Source organism: Schistocerca nitens, chromosome 2, assembly GCF_023898315.1.
Source record: "Schistocerca nitens isolate TAMUIC-IGC-003100 chromosome 2, iqSchNite1.1, whole genome shotgun sequence".
NCBI classification, from domain to species: domain Eukaryota; kingdom Metazoa; phylum Arthropoda; class Insecta; order Orthoptera; family Acrididae; genus Schistocerca; species Schistocerca nitens.
The window spans coordinates 223469396-223494217 of NC_064615.1; the positions used below are offsets into that span (position 1 = coordinate 223469396).

The window sequence follows — 24822 nt, forward strand, 5'->3', positions numbered from 1 at the left end:
CATTCCATAATGTCATATGGTATAATATTTTGGGGTAACTCTTCAAGTCAAACAAAAGTTTTCAGAGTCCAAAAGCGTGTAATACGTATTATTTGTGGAGTAAATTCACGGACGTCCTGTAGAAACATCTTCAAAGAACTGGGTATACTAACTACTGCCTCTCAGTATATTTACTCATTAATGAAATTTGTCCTAAATAATATATCTCTTTTTCCATCAAACAGCTCAGTTCATACATACAATACCAGGAACAAAAATGATCTGCACAAGGACTTAAAAGCACTTACTTTAGTTCAAAAAGGGGTCCACTACTCAGGAACACTCATCTTCAATAATTTGCCAGTAAACATAAAAAATTTAGTTACAAATAAAGATCAGTTTAAAAGGAGCCTGAAAGACTTACTAGTGGCCAACTCCTTCTACTCCATTGACGAATTTTTTAATAGAAACAAATGATGTATTGTATATATTCATACTATTAATATTGTTATTTCAGCTTAAAAAAATAAAAAATAAATTGACATGTTCCACATCCACGAGGATCTCCTCAGCACGGATCTATGGAACGAAAAACTAATCTAATCTAATCTAATCAGTCTGTTGATATTGTACCTTCTCTAATGATCTAACTGAAAATACGTGTTAGCCAACCTGCCGTTCTCCACTGTTCGAAATACCATCACTCTGCTGGGAGGTCGTCGGTGTCAGTGACTTTTCCCTCTCTTCATTTCTTTATTCAGAGATGATGGGGATTTATGTGCAAGCCTCATCATCTTCGAATAACTACCTCAATGTACTTCTATTTGAACTCGCTTATTGTGTGTATCCTTTAGTCTCTCTCAACAATTCCTTCCCCCCTCCCCCCTCCCCCACTCTGCTCCCCCCCCTCCCACTTGCCTCCATTACGGTACCAAATTGACGATTCCTTCGTGCATTAGGATATATCCTATGAACTGAGCCCTTCTTTTAGCCAAGTTGTGTCATGAATTTCTTTTTTCCCCAATTCGATTCAGTACCTCCGCATTAGTTACTCGATCTACCCATCTAATCTTCAAAATTCTAACGTAACATCGCATCTGAAAAATTCTATTCTGTTCTTCTCTAAACAGCTTAGCGTGCATGCTTCACTTCCGTAGCCGGCCGGAGTGGCCGTGCGGTTTTAGGCGCTACAGTTTGGAACCGCAAGACCGCTGCGGTCGCAGGTTCGAATCCTGCCTCGGGCATGGATGTGTGTGGTGTCCTTAGGTTAGTTAGGTTTAAATAGTTCTAAGTTCTAGGGGACTGATGACCTCAGCAGTTAAGTCCCATAGTGCTCAGAGCCATTTGAACCATTTTTCACTTCCGTACCAGGCCACACTCCACGCGGATATCTTCAAGATAGACTTCCCAACACTTAAATTTACATTTGATGTTAACAAATTTCTCTTTTTCAGAAACGTTTCCATGCTATTGGCATTGGCTTCGTCTCTATTTCGCCAATAGTCAGTAACTTTGCTGGAAGACTAGTCTACCGCTTATAATGCTACCTCTGACGGAATTACAACGTCATCAGCAAACCTCAAAGTTTTTATTAACTCTTCCTGGAATGTTAATTCCGTCTCCAAATTTGTCCTTGTTTTCGTTTACTGCTTGCTCAGTATAGAGACTGAATAACATTGGGGATAGACTACACCTTGCCTTACCCCCTTCTGGATCAGTGTTTCTCTTTCACGGATCATAACTGCAGTTTTGTCTCTGCACATACTGTAAATAACCTTTCGCTCTCTTTATTTTATCCAGCTACCATCAATATATACATACGAGGTGTGGCTAGAAAAAAACCGGACTAGTACTGGTGAAACAATAAAACGAATGCAATAAGGCTGAAAGTCGCGTGGCCTGTCACGTGACTCTCGCTCCGCCTACTGCTCGAGTTTCATCTGCCTCCTGCACTCAGTCTGCCCGTGGCGTCTGTTTTAAGTAGTTGACGTTTTGTCTGTGCGTCGGAAAATGTTGAGTGTACAGAAAGAACAGCGTGTTAACATCAAATTTTGTTTCAAACTAGGAAAATCTGCAAGTGAAACGTTTGTAATGTTACAACAAGTGTACGGCGATGATTGTTTATCGCGAACACAAGTGTTTGAGTGGTTTAAACGATTTAAAGATGGCCGCGAAGACACCAGTGATGACACTCGCACTGGCAGACCATTGTCAGCAAAAACTGATGCAAACATTGAAAAAATCGGTAAACTTGTTCGACACTTTCCTTGTCAACTCCTGTTAACTCAGACACTGCTCTGATTGTTAAACGGCGATCTTGTCGAACACGTTTACCGATTTTTTCAATGTTTGCATCAGTTTTTGCTGAGAATGGTCTGCCAGTGCGAGTGTCATCACTGGTGTCTTCGCGGCCATATTTAAATCGTTTAAACCACTCAAACACTTGTGTTCGCGATAAACAATCATCGCCGTACACTTGTTGTAACATTACAAACGTTTCACTTGCAGATTTTCCTAGTTTGAAACAAAATTTGATGTTAACACGCTGTTCTTTCTGTACACTCAACATTTTCCGACGCACAGACAAAACGTCAACTACTTAAAACAGACGCCACGGGCAGACTGAGTGCAGGAGGCAGATGAAACTCGAGCAGTAGGCGGAGCGAGAGTCACGTGACAGGCCACGCGACTTTCAGCCTTATTGCATTCGTTTTATTGTTTCACCAGTACTAGTCCGGTTTTTTTCTAGCCACACCTCGTAGTGGTATGCAAGACTTAAGATTGATGATGATGTTTGGTTTGTGGGGCGCTCAACTGCGCGGTTAGAAGCGCCTGTACAAATTCCCAACCTTTGCTCAGTCCAATCTCGTCACTTACATGAAGGATGATGAAATGAAGAGGACAACACAAATACCCAATCATTTCGAGGGAGGTGAAAATCTCTGACCCCGCCGGGAATCGAATCCGGGACCCCGTGCTCGGGAAGCGAGAACGCGACCGCGAGACCACGAGCTGCGGACACTTAAGGACGAAAGTAACTTTCGCGTGATGTGTCACTGCAACTAACAAAGCTCGGTTTCACTCTGTCCATGCATAGAAAGAACTGCTACAGCATAGCGCAGAAGATAACTGAAAGAAATGCTCAATGAAACGAACAGAAATGACACTATTATTTAAAGACAAGAATTACACTGAAGTCACCGTGATTCATAGTGGTCCCCTGCGTCATTACAAAAGGCGGGAAATGGTTCTGAATAGGGTGCGTGATCACCACATACGGCAGTGGATGTTCTGCAACCTGCTCCCATGCTGGCCACATGGTTGATAAGGAGTCCTTGTGATAGGGCGTTCCATCCCTCCAATAGCGCGACTGACAATTTCTGGATGGTCGCTGGTGCATGTGAACTTACTGCATTACGTTTCTCCAACGTAAGTCGGGGGAACAGCGAGACCAGTCCATTCGCCGATTATCCTCTAGTTCCAAGTGCTCCACCACCTGCGCTGTTAGATGCGGTGGCGCATTGTCATCCACAAAAACATACACACGTGGAAGGAGTACAGCGTCACAATACCGTTGACCAGTGAGTGTGCCGTGTTCAAAGATTTGGAGCTCAGTACGGCCACGCAACAATATGCTTCACCACACCGAAACAACTGTACCAGCAGGACGATCGTGTTCGACAGTGGTGGACGTACCCTCATATGGTGGGAGGTGAGAACACTTAATGCACTCGGGAACACTGTCGAACACGTTCGGTTTCTTGGTCCAAGTGTGACGGTACACTACTGGTCAACGTTATTGAGACACTATACTCCTTCCCAACGAACGTTTTTCTGGGGTGCACTCTGTCCTGAGTTAAAATTTATGGATGACGAGGCGCGACCGCATCGAACAGCACTAGTGAGGAACTCTTGGAACGAGAGGATATTCGGCGAATGGACTGGCCTTTCCGTTTCCCAGACTTAAATCACTTCCAGCGCGTATGGGATGCGCTGGCGATAATTATGGCAGCACGTCAACATGCTCCAACGACCATCCAGCAGTTGTTGGCGCGCTGGTGGAAGAATGGGACGTCCTACCGCAAGAGCCCTTACCAACCCTGTGGCCAGCATCGTAGCACATTGCAGAGCGTGCACTGCCGTCTGTGGTGACCACACACCCTAGTAAGAACCATTTCCCGCCTTTTGTGATGTTCCGGGTACCATCATGAATCGCGATGCCATCAGTGCAGTTACTATCTTTGACTAAAAGTGCCATTTCTGTTTGTCTCATTGCGTATTCCTTTCAGTTACCTACTGTACTGTAGTGTACAAGTTCTTTCTAAAAGTATATAGGGAATACGCAAAATAATGCGAACACCTGTTCTTACTTGGGAACGGTTTGTTAATGGGGCGTTGGACCCCAATTTGCCTGTAATAAAGCTGCAGTTCTTCTTGAAATACTGGCATATAGTGTTTGTATAGTCTCCAGTGGAATGTTATCCCACTGTTCGATCAGAACCTCTTGTACGAGGGGCGTTTGAAAAGTCCGTGAGAAGTCCAAGAGATGGCACCACCGGCGCGTATCGAGAACATGTTTAGTTAGTAGCATCTTTGGAAAGAACGCACACTAAGTTTCAGCCATATTGGTCTATTTCTTTGTGTTTGGCATTCGTGTGAATCAAGGAAGTCGAGTGATTGTCAAAAAAATGGACGTAAAAGAATTTCTTGTGGTGATTAAACATTAGTTTATGAAAGGCAAAACACCTCAGGAGACTAAAGAGAAGCTTGATAAACATTGCGGTGACTCTGCACCTTCGATTAGAACTGTAGAGGTTACTACTCCAGAAATCATTGATAAAATCCATGATATGGTGATGGATGACAGAAGAGTTAAGGTGCGTGAGATTGCTAGTGCTGTGGGCATCTCGAATGAACGGGTACATAATATGTTGCATAAACATTTGGACATGAGAAAGCTATCCGCAATATGGGTTCCGCAATTGCTCACGCTTGACCGAAAACGGAATCGTGTGAAGTGTTGAAAGGATGGTTTGCAGCTGTTTAGGAAGAATCCGCAGGACTTAAAGCGTCGTTTTCTCACTGTGGATGAAATATGGATACATTACTATACTCCTGAGACCAAACAGCAATCTAAACAATGGGTTACCAAGGGAGAATCTGCACCAAAAAAGGCGAAGACCATTCCTTTGGCCGGAAAGGTTATGGCGACTGTCTTTTGGAATCCGCATGGGATAATCCTCATCGACTATCTGGAAAAGCGTAAAACTATTACAGGTGCACATTATTCATCGTCATTGGACCGTTTGGAAACCGAGCTGCAAGAAAAACGCCGGCGATTGGACCGCAAAATAGTCCTTTTCCATTACGACAATGCACCAGCACACACCTCAGCAGTTGTGGTCGCAGAATTATTGGACATAGGATTCCAACTCGTTTCACATGCCCCCTATTCTCCAGACTTCGCTCCCTCAGACTACTATTTGTTCCCCAATTTGAAGAAATGGCTGGCGGGACAAAGATTTTATTCAAACGAGGAGGTGATTTCAGCAAGTAATAGCTATTTTGCAGAATTTGACAATTCCTATTATTCGGAAGGGATCAACAAATTAGAACAGCGCTGTACGAAGCGTACGAGTCTAAAAGGAGCATATGTCGAAAAATAAAAAAGGTTTACCCCAAACACGAAAGTAATTTTTATTTTTGCATGGGCTTTTCAAACGTCCCTCGTAACTCCTGTAGAGACGAGGGAGGCGGAAATCTGTTCCGGAGTCTGCGCTCTAATATCGCCCACAAGAGTTCGAAAATGTTCAAGTCTGAGGACTGTGCTGGCCAGGGAAGACGCTGCAGTTCAGTTGCGTGCTCCAGCCTGTCCTCGCTATGTGAATGGGTGCATTATCGTCCTGAAATATGGCATCATTGCTGAGGAAGAACATTTGAATCGTGGGGTGCACCTATCAGGTAAAACGTTCACGTAATCGTTGGCAGCAACACGGCCTTTGAGAGCAATGATGAGACCAGTAGAATACCATGATATGGCTGCCCACACCATCACACTTGCACTTCCATGCTTAACCGTTGGAATCAGGCAATCAGGACTGTAGGCTTCTTTTGGAATTTTGCAAACGTAAACCCGGTCCGATGTCGGAAAGAACTAAAACGTTGACTCATCGGACCATATGACGTGTTTCCACTGATCAGCCGTCAAGGATTTATGCCCCTGACACCATGTTTTATGCTTCTTTGTGTTGGTTATAGTCACCAATAGTTTCGGTATAGCAGCTAGTCTATGAATATTCAATTTATGGAATTCTCGGCGGACAGTGTCGATAGACATGAGGTCTCGAAGACGGCTATTGAGCTCTGCAGTCACTTTAGCCGCCTTAGTTTTGTGTTGTTCAGACACAATTCGTGTTAGCGCACGACGATCTCTGTCGTTTAGTTTTGATTTGCACCCACTATTACGTTCACACGATGATGTCTTTAAATATTTTGGATAGGCTGTCGTGACTGTCGAAACAGTTGCTCTTGAAACGTTCAGTAAGTTGGCTGTCATGGTTACTGATGCTCTAGCTAATCGGGCCCCCGCAATCTGCCCTCTTTGGAGCTCTGTTAGGTCTTTCATTGCACGTCGACCTCGGCCTCTGAATGCAAATACGAAGTGTGCACTACTAGTAAACAACCTGCACTGATGCCTAGTCCGTACTGACCACGCGCAGTCCAGTGCGACAAGTTATTGACCGTCAAACACAACCATCACATTATGCCACTGGTCACATTATTTTGTCTATCCGCTGCGATCATGAGTATCTGGACACCAGTAGGTAATGCGGACTTGCCGCTAGCCTGCTAGAAGTCATGAGAGGTGACTCGCCATTATACACTCCTGGAAATGGAAAAAAGAACACATTGACACCGGTGTGTCAGACCCACCATACTTGCTCCGGACACTGCGAGAGGGCTGTACAAGCAATGATCACACGCACGGCACAGCGGACACACCAGGAACCGCGGTGTTGGCCGTCGAATGGCGCTAGCTGCGCAGCATTTGTGCACCGCCGCCGTCAGTGTCAGCCAGTTTGCCGTGGCATACGGAGCTCCATCGCAGTCTTTAACACTGGTAGCATTCCGCGACAGCGTGGACGTGAACCGTATGTGCAGTTGACGGACTTTGAGTGAGGGCGTATAGTGGGCATGCGGGAGGCCGGGTGGACGTACCGCCGAATTGCTCAACACGTGGGGCGTGAGGTCTCCACAGTACATCGATGTTGCCAGTGGTCGGCGGAAGGTGCACGTGCCCGTCGACCTGGGACCGGACCGCAGCGACGCACGGATGCACGCCAAGACCGTAGGATCCTACGCAGTGCCGTAGGGGACCGCACCGCCACTTCCCAGCAAATTAGGGACACTGTTGCTCCTGGGGTATCGGCGAGGACCATTCGCAACCGTCTCCATGAAGCTGGGCTACGGTCCCGCACACCGTTAGGCCGTCTTCCGCTCACGCCCCAACATCGTGCAGCCCGCCTCCAGTGGTGTCGCGACAGGCGTGAATGGAGGGACGAATGGAGACGTGTCGTCTTCAGCGATGAGAGTCGCTTCTGCCTTGGTGCCAATGATGGTCGTATGCGTGTTTGGCGCCGTGCAGGTGAGCGCCACAATCAGGACTGCATACGACCGAGGCACACAGGGCCAACACCCGCCATCATGGTGTGGGGAGCGATCTCCTACACTGGCCGTACACCACTGGTGATCGTCGAGGGGACACTGAATAGTGCACGGTACATCCAAACCGTCATCGAACCCATCGTTCTACCATTCCTAGACCGGCAAGGGAACTTGCTGTTCCAACAGGACAATGCACGTCCGCATGTATCCCGTGCCACCCAACGTGCTCTAGAAGGTGTAAGTCAACTACCCTGGCCAGCAAGATCTCCGGATCAGTCCCCCATTGAGCATGTTTGTGACGGGATGAAGCGTCGTCTCACGCGGTCTACACGTCCAGCACGAACGCTGGTCCAACTGAGGCGCCAGGTGGAAATGGCATGGCAAGCCGTTCCACAGGACTACATCCAGCATCTCTACGATCGTCTCCATGGGAGAATAGCAGCCTGCATTGCTGGGAAAGGTGGATACACACTGTACTAGTGCCGACATTGTGCATGCTCTGTTGCCTGTGTCTATGTGCCTGTGGTTCTGTCAGTGTGATCATGTGATGTATCTGACCCCAGGAATGTGTCAATAAAGTTTCCCCTTCCTGGGACAATGAATTCACGGTGTTCTTATTTCAATTTCCAGGAGTGTAAAAGGAGGCGGGCAGCAATGTGTTGTCAGTAGAGCAGTAACAGAAGATTGGCTCGGTCGCGAAAGCTCAGTAACTTCGAACGTGGACTGATCACTGGAAGTCACTTGCGTAACAAATACATCAGGGATAACTGAACCCTTCTAAAGATGGCCACATCGGTGGGTTGGTTGATTTGGGGGGGGGGGGGGGGACCAAACAGCGAGGTCATCGGTCCCATCGGATTATGGAATGATGGGGGACGAAGTCGGCCATGCTCTTTCAAAGGAACCATCCCAGAATTTGCCTGGAGTGATTTTAGGGAAATTACAGAAAACCTAAATCAGGATGGCCGGACGCAGGTGTAAACCGTCATCTTCCCGAATGTGAGCCCAGTGTGCTAACCACTGAGGCATTTCACCCGGTGGCCACGTCGGCTGTTAGTGATGTGATTGTGAAGTGGAAATGCGGAGGAACAACCATAGTTATACCAAGACCAGGCAGATCTCGTGTACTTACGGAGAGGGACCGTTGCCAGCTGCAGAGAGGGGTTGTAAAAATGGCATTAAATCTGGGGAAGGAATCAACTGTGCGTCCCAAAGTGCTACCAGCAGTCCAGCTAGCACACTGATTGTGTGTAGAGAATGGGGTACAAGGATCGAACCGCTTTTCATATGCCACACATCTCTATAGTCAATGCTAAGCGACGCTTCAGGCGATGTAGAGAGCGACATCAATGGAGAGTGGATGCCTGAAAAGGTTGATTTAGAGTGATGAGAATGCCTGAAGAACGTTACCTGCCATCATTTGTAGTGACAACAGAAAATTAAGGATGAGGCGACATTACTGTATGGCGTGTTTTTCGTGGATAGGATGTGCTCCGCTTATTGCACTTAAGAAAACGCAAAATGCGGAAGGATATGAAAACATTTTAGAGCATTGTGTACTGCGAACAGTACAGGAATAGTTAGGAGATGATGACTGTTTGTATCAGCGTGAGAGTACACCCTGTCATAAGGCAGCTTCTGTGAGGCAATAGTTTGTGGACGATAACATTGCTGAAACGGAATGACCTGCCCAGATTCCCGACATGAAGCCAATGGAACAACTTTGGGATGAGTTAGAACATCGACTTCGCCCGAGAGTCCAGTATCCAACATCGTTACCATTTTGACTTCTGAGGAAGAATGGGCTGCATTCCTCCACAGAAATTCATACATCTCATTGAATGTGTCCCTAACGGAGTTCAAGCCGTCATAACGGTGAAGGGTGGACACACCATGCACTAACTGATGTTCTGACACTTTTGATCAGGTAGTGTATGCTGCCTGGGGATGTCTTCTTATTTAAATATTTTATTGTGTGGTTTGTTCAGTTAAGAGGTTTACATGCAATGCAAATTGTATTGATTCAAGATTATGGTTGTTGCATATAGTATGTCTTTGTTACTTTGTAACGAGTATTTCACGACACTTGAAGAACCGTTTCTCCCCGAATAGTTTTCTTACTTCTATGTTTTCTTAACCACACACAATTTATACCCGACTCAAGCCAATTCAATAGTTTTCGTGTTCCTCTTACTCGTTACCCTCAGTGGACTCAGAGTAACGAAAACGGTTCGTTACTAACTTGTCTTATTTCCCACACGTTCGTGTCGTCTCGATAGTTTTCGCATTCCTGCAGTTAGTTATTTCCAGCGGAACAAGTCGTTAGCGACACGGAGTGCCGCGTACACCTTGTCTCTCGGCATGTTTTCTTTCCCTGGATGCAATCTGTGTCCAGCTCTGGCGGAGTCAGCAGCATTGGTAATTGTTCAATTCCTTCATTTCACACGCTACAGTGTTCACCGTACAGCAAATCGCTGTCCACAGTGTCACACGTTGCTCTTAACAGCACTACAGTAAGCAGCTGGGACATAGCTACTGCCGTCCGGCGAAAGTACGTCGCCCCATAGCCTTGAATTGCCGTATCTTACCATGGCAGAGGCTTGTCGTTGTAGAACAGAACTGTCGTGCCTATCTGCATGGGCCAGTGGCGTAGCGATTCAGTTTGGAATTTACTTTGTCACTATCCAGAATCCCCATAGGTCCGCCCACATAAGCATTTGACATGATATTGCTAACACTCGCTCCTCCCCCTCTCTGTTTCCACATCTTCCTCCATCACTCTCTCCACTTCTTCCTTCCACCTCTGTCTCTCTCCTCCTCCCCACTCTTTCTTTCTCTCCATCTGCTTCTCCTCCCTCTTTCTGACCATTTCCTACACACACACACTCAACCTTCTCCTCCTTCTCCTGTCTCGGTCCCTACACCCCCCCCCCCCTTTCTCTCTGTCCATCCCCTCCCGCCTTTTTCTCTTCCTGCCCATTCCTCCATTCAGGCTGATGACACTCCAACAAACATGGCTGTCATGAAGGGCAGCCTACCCATCAGGGACTGGAATACTGTTTCTTGACCCTGACGTATGGGCTGCCATGAAAAGCTGGTTGATATGACAAGCTGATACGAATGGAACACAGCTTATCTGTTGTGCAGGGTAGCCTGCATGTTTGGGGGCTGAAAAACTGTTTCTTTCCCCTGATATGTAGGCCTCAATGCAGAGCAGCAGGTCGATCAGTCAGCCTACTCCTCCTACACAATATGTCATGCAGGGCAGCCTACGCATTGGGTGCTTCGAAACACGTTTCTTTCCCATATTTTACTCCTGTTGGGTCCAGAAGGTAATAACTCCCACAGTGCTGATATTCGTGAGGCTTGCTGTTTCTGTGCAAAATTTGGCTGAAATCGATCCAGGGGTTTGGAAGGAGGACCCAGACATGTACACACTCTTACAATTTGCTTTGTATATGACAACTTTATCTGTTATCATTAAAACCAGTACAGTCTTGGTTACTTTTCATTAATATGTAGAAGAGAAAAATCTGTCAGGAAGGAGTGCCACTCAAATGGCGCATTAACTAGTGCAACTATACACACAACTTATTATGACACAAAAAGTATTTATCTATAATGATTACAACAGTATAAATGTTCAACAACGAAAGTGACCAGTAATGAACACTTTATAAATGATATTTTGTAACATAGTTGCTATTCGGTTTTGCAGTTGTCCCAGTCAGTTTCTGGGTTTTTGTTCCACCTGAAGACGCTGCAGAGATTTTTCCCTAATACTCCTAAATGGGTGGTGGTTGAAGCCGACTAGGTGGACTTTAAGGGCGAGTAATTTCCCTAGGATGGCCAGTGTTTGCAACACTCAATGCAGCACCTAACAGAAGGGCTGTAAATGGGACAGGGAAATGGTTAATGAAAATGCCTACATTCTGCTCCTGGATCCGACTGGCTGAAGGGGCTGGATGTTAAAGAGTTTCATGGAGCGGTTTCGAGATCCCAAAGTAAAGGACTCAGCGAGCGTCCTCGAGTGGCTGGTAGCAAGTAGTGGGCCATCTGGGACGGAGCCTGTGTTTTAATGTGGTTACCATTTCGGCAGCCTAGAATTTGTGATTATTCGTGATCAACGAGATTACTTTTCCGATAAGGAAAGTCTGAAAAGCAACCAAAATTGCTTTCCCATGTGCGGGCGTCGAATTCTACTCAGGCACTATTTTTCTAGGCGAGTATTGCAGATTAGTCAGTGTGGACTCGTTCGGTAGAAGGAGGCCTTGGAGCAGAGTGTGAAGCTTTTATGTATATATATGTATGTATCTGTGTGTATGCGTGTGTGTGTGTGTGTGTGTGTGTGTTTGTGTGTGTGTGTGTGTGTGTGTGTGTGTGTGACCCTTAAGAAGTGCTATCAAAAATGGTTCAAATGGCTCTGAGCACTATGGGACTTAACATCTATGGTCATCAGTCCCCTAGAACTTAGAACTACTTAAACCTAACTAACCTAAGGACAATACACACATCCATGCCCGAGGCAGGATTCGAACCTGCGACCGTAGCAGTCGCGAGAAGTGCTATCACTGGGTGGCTGGACTTCCTGGATATACAGATCAAAGGGTAATACGCTCTATATTTGCACTAATGAAGGGCTGTGGGCTTTTGGTCCTTGAGCCCTTCTGTGACGATGGTTATTGAATTTGGGTATTCACTGGGGTACCATTACGGTGGCCTTATGTACCCAGATTCGATGCCAACATTATGGGACGATAGAACCCTTCCAGCCCAAGTGGCGCGACATTCGCCACAGAGTGTCGATATTGTTGATCAGTTTCCGAATGGAGTTTTGGATGGCTTCTCGGAGCATCACAGTGTTTAGTTCCACATGCAGGCCCCTGATGTGTGCCAATGTGGGGTCTCTTGGGATCATCTGCAAGCATTGGTTTTGTATGACCTAGATTGGCTGTAGGGTCGAGTTACATATGGTGCCCCATGAGGAATAACCATATAGGATGGCTAATAGGATCGTTTCTTTATGTAAATGAAGCTCAGTGCAGACATTCATTTGTGCACTGGCGAGAAGGGGATTGAGCTGGTGAGTATGTCGTACGATGTGAGCTCATTTTCCTCATAACTGTATTTTGAAGAGCAGCTTCTTGTCTATAGTGATTCCAAGGTATTTTATTTGTTCTGATTAAGGATGTTCAACGTGTCCACCAATTAGTCGGTCTCGTAAATGTGGTCGGTGTCTGGTGAACATTATGACCCTGGTCTTTCCAGCGTTGAATTTGGTATGGTTTGTAATTGTACATTTCTCTGTCATGGTGAGTTGTCGATGCAGGAGCCAGATCGCTGCTTTAACAGCTCGGCAACTGCTGAGAATCGCCTTAGCATCAACGAACTGCACCAGGACCACTTGTGGGAAAACAGGCAGGTCGTCGACATAACGCATGAATAACAGCGGTGACAGGACAGATCCTTGGGGGATGCCCTCTGACAGGTGCTGCGTGCTAGAAGCGCTGACGATTTATTTTGACGAAGCAACGGCGGTCTTGAAGGTAACTGTCGATAAGTTTCGTACTAGTCCGGGATGGTTATCTGATCGTGAAGTTTTGTGATAAGTTTATCTTTCCACACCTGTCGTACGCCTTATCTATACCCAGGAGAGTGAAGCCATTGGATAGCTGGAGGCAGTATTGGATAAAAGTTACGGACTTGGCTAAGGTTAAATGATAGCAATAAATTTCATATTTTGTTACCGTGAAAATGGATGTTTTTTGTGTGACCTTTTCCCTTACTGACTTTGAATTGTATTCTTGTTTCCTTCTTGCGTAAATTATCGGCGAAAGTTGTTAGAAGCCAGATGGAGGCAGTGTAGGAATAGTCGAATCTTGAAATCTTCCTTAAAATGGTTAGACATCCGCAAGGCTTCTACTAAGGTCATTTCATAAGTTCTGCACACTGTAACACAGAATTGAAGAAAATGATTTATTTTACAAAATACCTTTATAGGCCTTCAATATAATCTCCATTCTTGCTTGATGGCAGCCCAGATGACGTGATCTGGGATGGCAGCTTCCCAACTTTTTGGCAACTTCTGTATTGCGAATAGGGGACCTTCATTGTTGAATTGTCTGATTACTTGGGGCACCTCACTGGAAGAATCATCAATTGCATCAACGTTTTACACTGAGGTGTTCCTTCAGTTTGGTGGCCTCATATCAGTACCGTATGTAATGTGGGGAAGTATTTCCCATTCATATTTGTAGTTAGTTTCTTTCACTGCTAGGACAATATGTGGTCTTGAACTATCGTGCAAAATGTGGACTCCAGCTGCAAGCATGTCAGGTCTTCTCTGGCGAAAAAAAAGCTTGTAGTACGCCTTTGTTACAGACACCCCTGGCTCACTCCATTTGTAGCTATGACTCCATTAATGTCAAACGCAAAGATCATCATCGGTTTCATCTTTGATTGGTCGCTGTGCAATTTTTTCTGGCGCGGAGAGTCGGAACTTTTCCGCAGTGACGGCTGAGACTTCAGTTATGGCTCAAAATCTCGTACCCCGGTTTCATAAAGTGCAATAGCTTCTTTTAGACACTGTTCTTCTGTTCGATAACGTTAAAGCAATTCTTCTGCGATTCTTTTGCAACCTACTTTCTGATCTTCACTCAGATCACACAGAAGCTATCTGGCAGCAAATTTCCTCATCTTTAACTTTTCTGTTCTGATTCTGTAAACCAAAGGGAAAGACATTGCGGCCTCAAATGCAATTTCCTCACATGTTCCTCTCACAAAATATCACTAGCCTGAGAGGTGCAGTCTGTTGCAGTTAACGGCCTTCCACTTCTTGGGTTGTTCCCAGTGCTTACCCGACCTTCAAGGAAACGCGCAGACCTGCATGATACGGTGCTGCTATCCACTACACTACTCCCACACACCTCTCTCAAATCGTTGGAAACTTCCGTTGGGTTCTTTCCACGAAGGGATTTGATTTTGATGTAGAAACGCTTGTCACTGCGTGTAATCCGATCTACCTCGGATTCAGCTCCCATTTTATACTGAGGTGACAAAAGTATTGGGATAATGTAAGTAGGCTGTTTAGGTTTTTATGTTGGTAACGTCACTTAGCGCTCTGTATGAAAATCACTGACTGCGCTGTGGGCAGTCTGTGGCTGGTTGGCATTGTTGGAATATTCGCTATTGTAGTGTTGGGCAGTTGGGTGCGAACAGCGCATAGCGTTGCGCAGTTGGAGGTGAGCCGACAGCAGTGGTGGATGTGGGGAGAGACACGGCAGAATTCTGAGAGCGGACGATCTGGACGTGTGTCCATCAGAGAGAGTAAATTTGTAAGACTGTATATCATGAACTAGGCAACGGCCTTGCCGCAGTGGATACACTGGTTCCCGTGAGATCACCGAAGTTAAGCACAGTCGGGCGTGGCCGGCGCTTGGATGGGTGACCATCCAGCCGCCATGCGCTGTTGCCGTTTTTCGGGGTGCACTCAGCCTCGTGATGCCAATTGAGGAGCTACTCGACCGAATAGTAGCGGCTCCGGTCAAAGAAAACCATCATAACGACCGGGAGAGCGGTGTGCTGACCACACGCCCCTCCTATCCGCATCCTCATCTGAGGATGACACGGCGGTCGGATGGTCCCGATGGGCCACTTATGGCCTGAAGACGGAGTGCTTTTTATATCATGAACTGATATACATGACTTTTGAACATTATTAAGGTAAATACATTGTTTGTTCTCTATCAAAATCTTTCATTTGCTAACTATGGCTATCAGTAGTTAGTGCCTTCAGTAGTTAGAATCTTTTATTTATCTGGCAGTATTGGCGCTCGCTGTATTGCAGTAGTTCGGGTAACGAAGATTTTTGTGAGGTAAGTGCTTCATGAAAGGTATAGGTTATTGTTAGTCAGGGCCATTCTCTTGTAGGGATTATTGAAAGTCAGACTGAGTTGTGCTAAAAATATTGTGTGCCAGTTTAGTGTTGATCAGAATAAGTAAAGAGAGAAATGTCTGAGTACGTTCATTTCTGATCAGCTGTTTGAAAATCAAATAACGTAAGAGGTTTATCAGCACAGTAATTCATAAATTTTTCAAAGGGGACGTTTCAATAGTTCTTAATACCGTGTCGGACGTCCTTTTTTCCGGCTTAGAGCAACAATTCGCCATGGCATGGACTCAACAAGTCGATGGAAGTCCCCTACAGAAATACTGAACCATGTCGCCTCTGCAGCCGTCCATAATTGCGAGAGTGTTGCCGGTGCAGGATTTTGTGCACGAACTGACCTCTCAATTGCGTTCCATAAATGTTCGATGGTATCCAAGGTTAGCAAAGACACTCGCGTCGGTGGTCCGCTGCCATAGCGTATTAACGCCAAATTTCGCCGCACTGTTCTAAGGAAGACGTTCGGCGTATGACTCACATTGATTTCTAAGGTTATTTTACGCAGTGTTGCTTTTCTGTTAGCACTGACAACTCTACGCAAACGCCGCTGCTCTCAGTCGTTACGTGAAGGCTATCGGCCACCGCACCGTCCGTGGAGAGAGAGGTAATGTCTGAAATGTGGTATTCTCTGCTCACTCTTGACATTGTGGATTTCGGAATACTGAATTCCCAAACGGTATCCGAAATGGAATGTCCCATGCATCTGGCTCCAACTACCATTCCGCGTTCGAAGTCCTGTCGTACAGCCGTAATCACCTTTTCACCTGAATCACCTGAGTAGAAACGACAGCTTCTCCAATGTGCAGCCGGCCGCTGTGGCCGAGCGGTTGTAGGCGCTTCAGTCCGCAACCGCGCTACTGCTACGGTCGCAGGTTCGAATCCTGCCTCGGGCATGGATGTGTGTGATGTCCTTAGGATAGTTAGGTTTAGGTAGTTCTAAGTCTAGGGGACTGATGACCTCAGATGTTAAGTCCCATAGCGCTCAGAGGCATTTGAACCATTTTTTTTCGATGTGCCGCCCTTTTTATACCTTGTGTACCCTATACGACGACGTCTGTATCGCTATCCCATGACATTTGTCTCCTCAGTGTAAATGCGTTGAGCAGTACGGCGCGTAATTTGTCTCGCGCGTTGCACATCGCCGACAGTACGTGAAGTGTGATTTCGCGCGAAGCCACGGAAGCCCCGAGGCGCGGACGAAACAAACGTCTCAATGTGTCTCGATAATACCGAATATATACGAAACAAACTGTAGTCGATATTTTTTCAGCCCTATTCAAGAGGCTGTTTTTGCAAAGACCCGCACCTGTTAGTAGGCACACTGCCCAGTCCAGAGTTCCAGAGAAAGACTTGCAACAAACAAACACGAAGTGAGCGCGCACACCGCCGGAAAAAGGACCTCGCGAGATTAATTAAAGCAGGAGTCGAGAGCGGAGTGCGTAGACTAAACACAATTTGTGGGGCGCGAGGCGCAAACGACGGAAAACGCAAACGAGCTGCCCGCCCCCGCGCCCGCCCCCACACGGAGATGCTGGAGAAACGCTCCCATCGCAGCTCCATTGTGCGCCGCACTCGCTTTCCCCGTCGGGCGCACTCGCTGGGACGGCCAAAGCCGCGCGCCATGCCGATAGAGTTGTTTGTTTCTTCAGCATATTAAGTTTTTCTCGGTCATCCATGTTCCGTGACTTCCGTATGGCATTCGATACAGTTCCGCACTGGCGCAAAATTCGATGGAAGGGGCTATCAGATCAACAGTGTTATTGCGTTGTAGAGATTCCAGAAAACAGAACACAGAATGTACTCTGAAGAGCCAAAGAAACTGGGAGAACTGCCTTATATCGTGTAGTGCACTCGCGAGCGCGCAGAAATGCCGCAACACGACGCGGCATGGAGTCGACTAATGTCTGAAGCAGTGCTGGAGGGAAATGACACCATGAATCCCGCAGGGCTGTCCATAAATTCGTAAGAGTACGAGATTTCTTCTGAACAGTACGTTGCAAGGCATCCCAGATATGCTCAATAATGTTCGTGTCTGGGGAGTTTGGGCCGGCCGCAGTGGCCGTGCGATTCTAGGCGCTACAGTCTGGAGCTGCGCGACCGCTAGGGTCGCAGGTTCGAGTCCTGCCTCGGGCATGGATGTGTGTGATATCCTTAGGTTAGTTAGGGTTAAGTAGTTCTAAGTTCTAGGGACTGATGACCTCAGAAGTTAAGTCCCATAGTGCTCAGAGCCATTTGAACCATTTATTTGGGGAGTTTGGTGGCCAGCGGAAGTGTTTAAACTGAGACGAGAGTTCCTGGAGCCACTCTGTAGCAATTCGGGACTTTTGGGGTGTCGCATTGTCCTGCTAAAATTGCCCAAGTCCATCGGAATGCACAATGAACATGAATGGATGCAGGTGATCAAACAGGATGCTTACGTACGTGTCACCTGTCAGAGTCTTATCTAGACCAGGCAACATGTTTACAATCATCAACAGTCCAATGTTGGTGTTAACGGGCCGACGCGAGGCGTAAGACTTGTCGTGTAGTCATCAAAGATACGCGAGTGGGCCTTCGGCTCCGAAAGCCCACATCGACGATCTTCCGTTGAATGGTTCGCACGCTGACGCTTGTTGATGGCCCAGCAATGAAATCTGCAGCAATTTTTGGAAGGAAGGGTTTCACTTCTGTCACTCTGAACAATTATCATCAGTCGTTGTTGGTCCCGTTCTTGCAGGATCTTTCTCCGGCCGCATCGATGTCGGAGATTTGATGTTTTATCGGTTCCTGATATTCACGGTACACTGGTGAAATGGTCATACGGGAAAATCCCAAACTCTCTACCTCGGAGATGCAGTGTGTCATCGCTCGTGTGCCGACTACAACACCACGCTCAAACTCACTTAAATCTTGATAACCTGCCATTGTAGCAGCAGTAACCGATCTAACAACTACGCCAGACATTTGTCTTATATAGGCTTTGCGACCGCAGCGCCGTATCCTGCCTGTTTACATTCCTCTGTATTTGAATACGCATGCCTACAACAGTTTCTTTGCCGCTTCAGTGTATTTCTCAATGGAGAGAAGTCTTCAGACGTGCCCCAAGGGAGTACTATTCACATTATTTATTAAAGACAGTACACAACATCGGAAGTTCCATGCTGTTGTGTACAGAGAAATCGCAGCGCTAGAAAATTGTAGTGAAATGCGGGAAGACCTGCGGAGGATCGATTATTGGTGCAGGAGTGTGAATTGACCATCAGCGTAAACAAATATAACGTATTGCCTATACGCGGAAGAGCCTTTATTGTGTGACTACACGACTTTAGAACAATTACTGGAAGCAGCTAATTCCATGAAACATTGGGTAGAACGCATACGGTGGAAAGGCAAATGCCAGACTCAGATTCACTGAAGAATCCTCAAGAAAGGTAGTTCCTCAATAAAGGACGTAGCTTACAAAGTCTCTAATGACGTCGATGTCGACGGGTCTCTTCCTTCCCTTCTCAATTTCTTTCTTCCTCCCTTCCTTTCGTGATTGATACATCATTCCAAGACTCGGAATGACAATATTAACACACAACCCCTGTAACCGACATAATTGCCCCATAAGTGAAATCACGCGTTGTCATAACTAATAATGAAGGAAATAAAGTCGTATGGCATTGTTGGCTGGAGCAAGCTAAATAGCCTAACTGGATAAGTATTTGTGTCCTTCGGGCACAATGGCACCTTCCCTTCGCGAAGTGTGAGAGTTGTGTGTTTAAGTGCGTCTAGTAAGTGTAGGTGCCTCTAATGGTGTGTGTTTGTGTGTGTGTGTGTGTGTGTGTGTGTGTGTATGTGTAGTGTTGTGTTTGTTTTTGTGTTGGATGAGGGTGAGAGAAGCGAGAGGGTGCCCGCATGTGTAACGTCTCTCTTTTACATCATCACAAAACGTGGTGTTTTCACACCACGCCCTCCACAGCCTGCTTGCTCAGGACGAATAATCCTAGCGTTTTTCACAAGCACAGCTGGGGGCGTAGCCTCACAAAAACATTTTTTCAGGGGTTCTTAACCTATGGCAAGCTCAGACTAAGCATACGAAATATCGGTGAGCCCAGCATTTGAGCAAATCTGACTGGCTCCGCCTCGTTGCGCTTACACAGCCTACCGCCCGACTACGAGAAAGAAAGTTGAACACACACACACACACACAACGGCAAACAAAACATTCACAGCATTCTACAGGGCCGATTTTATGGTGAAATTGACCTCTCTGATGACGGCCTTTGTTTGTTACAGGAACGAAGACGCTGTAACTGATCCAGGAAACATCGTCGGTCGCCACCAACTACCCGTCGGTAACATACCTTTAACATCTATTCATGAACTGTGGCAGCTGGCAACACAAATTCGCCAGTAGCCGTACAAACCGTGCAGACCGTGACAGGGTTTTCTTTTTTTCGACACCGCTTGTCGTGGCACTTTTATCCCTCTGTCGTATAACTGTTATTCTTCAACCACTTTTTGTCTGTAATATCCTGTATGGGGCCATCTTAGTGGGTGATCGCATCTAGATCTACAGACAACATGAGAATCTCCCGTCCTGTGACTCCTCGGCAGAAATCCTAATCCTTTCATAGAGGCGACAGCAGAAAATTTTGTGATGGTGATTGTGCAAGTGGGGGCATGAGTGGCCCCAGTGCTTCTTAGCCAATCGGAAACAACTGCATGATCCAGGCATTTTCATTAGCTATTTCGTGCCCTCGCTGATACCTCTTCAGTATGGTGCTGCTTCCTCCAGGACTTTCAGAAGTTTCTTTCCAACGAATGTTGGAAAATGGTAAAACATTGGGCCAAGTTATACACAATTACTATCAAAAAAGACGAGAGCGTTGATGTTTACCCGTTGCCGCCCGGGTTTGAGAGACAGGCTGAATCTTCACTATCAGTAAACTCTATGGAGCAATCAGGTCAAGCACCTGGGGTCCACATTCAAGATACTTTTCAAACTGTGTGTAGAGGTTGGCGAATGAGTTGTAAAACTCATACAACTATACTGTCTACTGGCCAGCTAGTAGATGAAGGTCAATACGAAGGCCTTTACCCCCCCCCCCCCTCCGCAGCTGTTTTATATGGCTGTTCCGTGTGGAGGACAACCAGACCCCCTAATTCGAAAACCATCCAGACTTGGCAAAATCGGTATCGTCGACTCATTATTGCGGCACCAAAGTGGGCAAGAATAGGCGAACTTCATGAAGACCTTAAAAAACCACCCAGTAAAACGTCATCCAACGCAAACACCAGCTCATGGAAAAAGTAGACGTCGTGTGACCCACATCGCGTTATTTAGAACATGTTGGATCAATAGCTCCTGTGCGCTAGCACCGGGTCCAGGTGCCTTGAGCGATCATCGGAGTCCCACAGTGGCTATCTACCTGAACTTTCACGTACATACTGTAAGGATCAAAGGACACAAGGCCCAGTGCCCTTATCAAGATTGCATTTAAGATAAAGTTACATCTTGACCGTCCACAAAAAGAAGGATGTTGGGACACACCTGTCTTTATCGGACAATTATTCGGCCCTCGTCAACAAAGCATGCCCAGACCATCAGCCATTTAGGAGGACTGCTGAAGAACTAGCCCATGATCCCTAAGATAGATAAAGCCCCCTTCCCCTGACAACCGGAAATTGGCCCTGATATCCAAACAGCGAACAGGAACAGCATACAGGCACAGCTAGGAAATGATATGTTACAGGATGACCGAGTAGAATTCTTCAGTGGGTCAGTCAGGTGGTGATGTTGGCTAGTTAGACTCACGTGTTGGACTCCTCCTCCTTAGCCGTGGCACTGTCCAGCAACCGCACGATGTCGTCGCGGTTGTTCATGGCGGCCAGCTCCATGGGCGTGTGGAAGTCGATGTCCATGGCCCAGAGGTTGGCGCCCCAGTTGACGAGGAAGGTGACGCACGCCTTGTGGCCGCGCGCAGCCGCGAAGTGCAGCGCCGTGTTGCCGAAGTTGTCGCAGCGGTCCACGTCGCCCCTGACAACAGGTAAACAACTCATCAGGGCCGGACTCGAAAGTGACCTCCGGAGGAGAACAGCTGTGGACCACATCGCGTCACCTAGAATATGTTGGATCAGTAGCTGGGACTGCAAAGAATTTGGTTGTTCTGAAAATATCTTTGGGTCGCCACTGTTAGCTTTTGTATTCCATTCTCGCTGGAGTCTATAGATCTTATCTGAAGCAAGGCATCTGCAGGGGACGACATTCCCTCAGAAGTATTGAAATCCTTGGGAAGAAATACCATTTCAACTGGTACACAAGATACATGACACAGACGAAATACACTTAGAATTCAGTAATCCCATTTCCACTAAAGGCAAGAGCTGAGAAGTGTGAACACTGCGAAATCATCAATTTAATAAATCACGACTGCAAATTACTACAGCGATTACTTACAGATCAGTTGAAAAACTGGTAGAAGCCGACCTTGGGGAAGATCAGTTTGGATTTTGGAGAAATGTAGGAACACATGAGGTAATACTGACCTTTCGAATTACCTTAGAACAACAAACGTAAATTTACAGCAGTTACAGATTTATAGAAACCTGTTGATAATGTTTACTGCAATCCACTCTTTGCAATTCTGAAGGTAGCAGGGAAAAAAAATACGGAGACTAAATTTGATCCACAATTTGTAAATAAACCAGTCTGCACACATGAGAGCCGATGGACATAATAGAAAGGTAGTGAAAGAGAAGTACAGTAGCTTGTATTCCACATTGTTCAGTCTGTATGTGGGACAACAAACATTAAAGAAAACCATGAAGGAATTTGGAATGGGAATTACAGTTCAGGGAGAAGATATTAAAAAATTTCAGATTTGCCAGTGGCACTGTAATTTTTTTCAGACACGGCAAGGAACTTGGAAAAGCAGTTGAAAATGAAATATAAAATGAATATCAACAAAAGTAAAACAAGGGCGTTGGAATATAATCGAATTGAATCAGGCGATGCTCAGGCAGTTAGATAAGGAAATGAGACGCTAAAATTAGTCGATGTGTTTTGCTGTTTGGAGAGCAAAGTAACTGACGATGGTCGAAGTAGAGTAAAACGTACACTAGGAGTAGTTGTAAACTTGTTTCTGGAAAGTGGACATTTGTTGACCTCTAATCTGATAATAGGTCTCATATCAAGAAAACTAATGTCTGCATAAAGATTTCATATTTCCCTCACTGAGAAGGTAGTAAGACTTTGCGATTAGGAGGATCAGTATTGGTAAAATCGAAGACTTTGAAATTATATTTTAATCTGTAATAACTTCATAATAGTTTTGTACAAAGCAATGAGTACCACATTGTCCAATGATGTAAATCATTTATTGTCTAACATCTAAGTATACTTCTGGTCCACTGTGCAACACTGAAGAATACAGAGGCACAAGTATTCAAGGGATCCTAGGAACTTCAGACAAACCTAACATTCGCACAGAACTTAGCAAGAGGCCGACATTGGACAAAACATGCGGAGCCCGTATGTGAATACGTTCAATTTGAAGCTAGTGTGGCCTATTCTTGAGTACTGGTCGAGTGTTCAGGATCCACAGCATGTCGGACTGACGGAAGACAATGAAGCAGTTCAGAGGCGGGCTGCTAGATTTATTACTGGTATGTTCGGACAACCTGCAAGTATTATGGAGATGCTTCGGGAACTCATATGGCTGTACCTGGAGGGAAGGCGACTTTCTTTTCGAGGAACACTATTGAGAAAATTTAGAGAACCGGTATCTGAAGCTGACTGCTGAACTATTCTACTGCTGCTAACATACATTTCCCGTAAGGAAAACAAAAATAAGATACAAGAAATTGGGGTGATGTGGAGGCATGTAGACAATCTTTTTCTTAGCTCCATTTGTGAGTGGAAAAGGAAAGAAAATAACGAGTAGTGGTACAGGGTACCAGCCGACTTGCGGAGTATTTACAGGGTGACAATTATTGAACTATATGAAAAAACCGTAAATTAGTTATAAAATACTGCATGCACATACTTTATTCGAAGTGTAAAAGTCACTACAGATATTCGGATTTAAGTTATGACATGTTCAATACGCCTGCCATCATTGGTGATGATGTGGCGCTGACGAATAGCGAAATTCTGCATGATCCGCATAAGTGTCAGAACATCGATGCTGTCTAGGACCTCCTGAATGGCTGTCTTCAGCTCAGCAATGTTTTTGGGATTACTGCTGTACAACTTGTCTTTAATATAGCCCCACAAAAAGGAGTCACATATGTTCAGATCCGGAGAATGTGGCGGTCAACCTAGGCCCAAAGCAGTGGCCTGTGGGTACCACAGAGCCAGAATGCGGTTCCCAAAGTGGGATCGAGCTTCGTCTTGCATGAACCACATCTCGTCGCACTTTGGATATTGGGAATGAAATCATCTTCTAAAGCCTTCGCGTACAGTTCGGTAGTCACCGTACCATGAAGGAATATCGCACCGATTATTCCGTGACTGGAAATCGCTCACCACACAGTCACCCGTTGAGGGTGAAGAGACTTCTAGATCGCGAAATGCGGATTCTCAGTCTCCCAAACGCGCCAGTTTTGCTTATTGACGAACCTATCCAAATGAAATTGGCTTCGTCGCTAAACCAAACCACGCATGCGCATACTAATTCCCATTATGCCCCGCAGCCAAACGTGCAGTTGAAGGTACTAACGAAAACCGTTGAGAAATTTGATGATTTCATTTCATATGGTTCGATAATTGTCACCCTGTATGTGTGTGTAGATGTAGTTTGGTTGAAAAGTGAATGGGATACGACGACGAAATAGTAAAAAGAAAATAATTGGGAGAAGCCGCTTTGAATTATATGAAACTGGAAAGTGTATGGTTGTATCACAAGACCACAGCTACACTAGTAAATTATTGCGCCACTTTATCTTCAAAGTGATTGATACGCTGCCTTATGAATGTATGGCGTGTTTGTGATTAAACCACATTAACGAGCCTAGTATACTCTTCACTAATGTAACCATCCTTGTTACAACATTTTTATGTGAATTATGTTCCTCACCCATTCCTCTTAGAAGCTCTTCACTTTATATTTTGACTTCTTTGCGTAATACCGTTTACTGTACGACGTTTCTATGCCTTTAGTTCTGATTTTCCTTTTTCCTCAGTGTAAACGTTTTATTTCCACGCAGCACTGCGACCAAAAATTACGGTTGCGGAAACTTCTGTTTCTATTCCAGGTCAGTGGTCT

At 45.9% G+C, this 24822-nt stretch overlaps 1 protein-coding gene across 1 annotated transcript in view; it reads right to left on the reverse strand.

Annotated features, from left to right (window-relative positions):
* LOC126235946 (ankyrin repeat and SAM domain-containing protein 4B) overlaps nt 1-24822 on the reverse strand; it is a 274987-nt gene that overhangs the window by 50246 nt on the left and 199919 nt on the right. The window contains exon 3 of the mRNA XM_049944917.1: nt 21372-21593. Within this exon, the coding sequence (XP_049800874.1) occupies nt 21372-21593 (222 nt within the window). The remainder of the gene's footprint in view (nt 1-21371; nt 21594-24822) is intronic.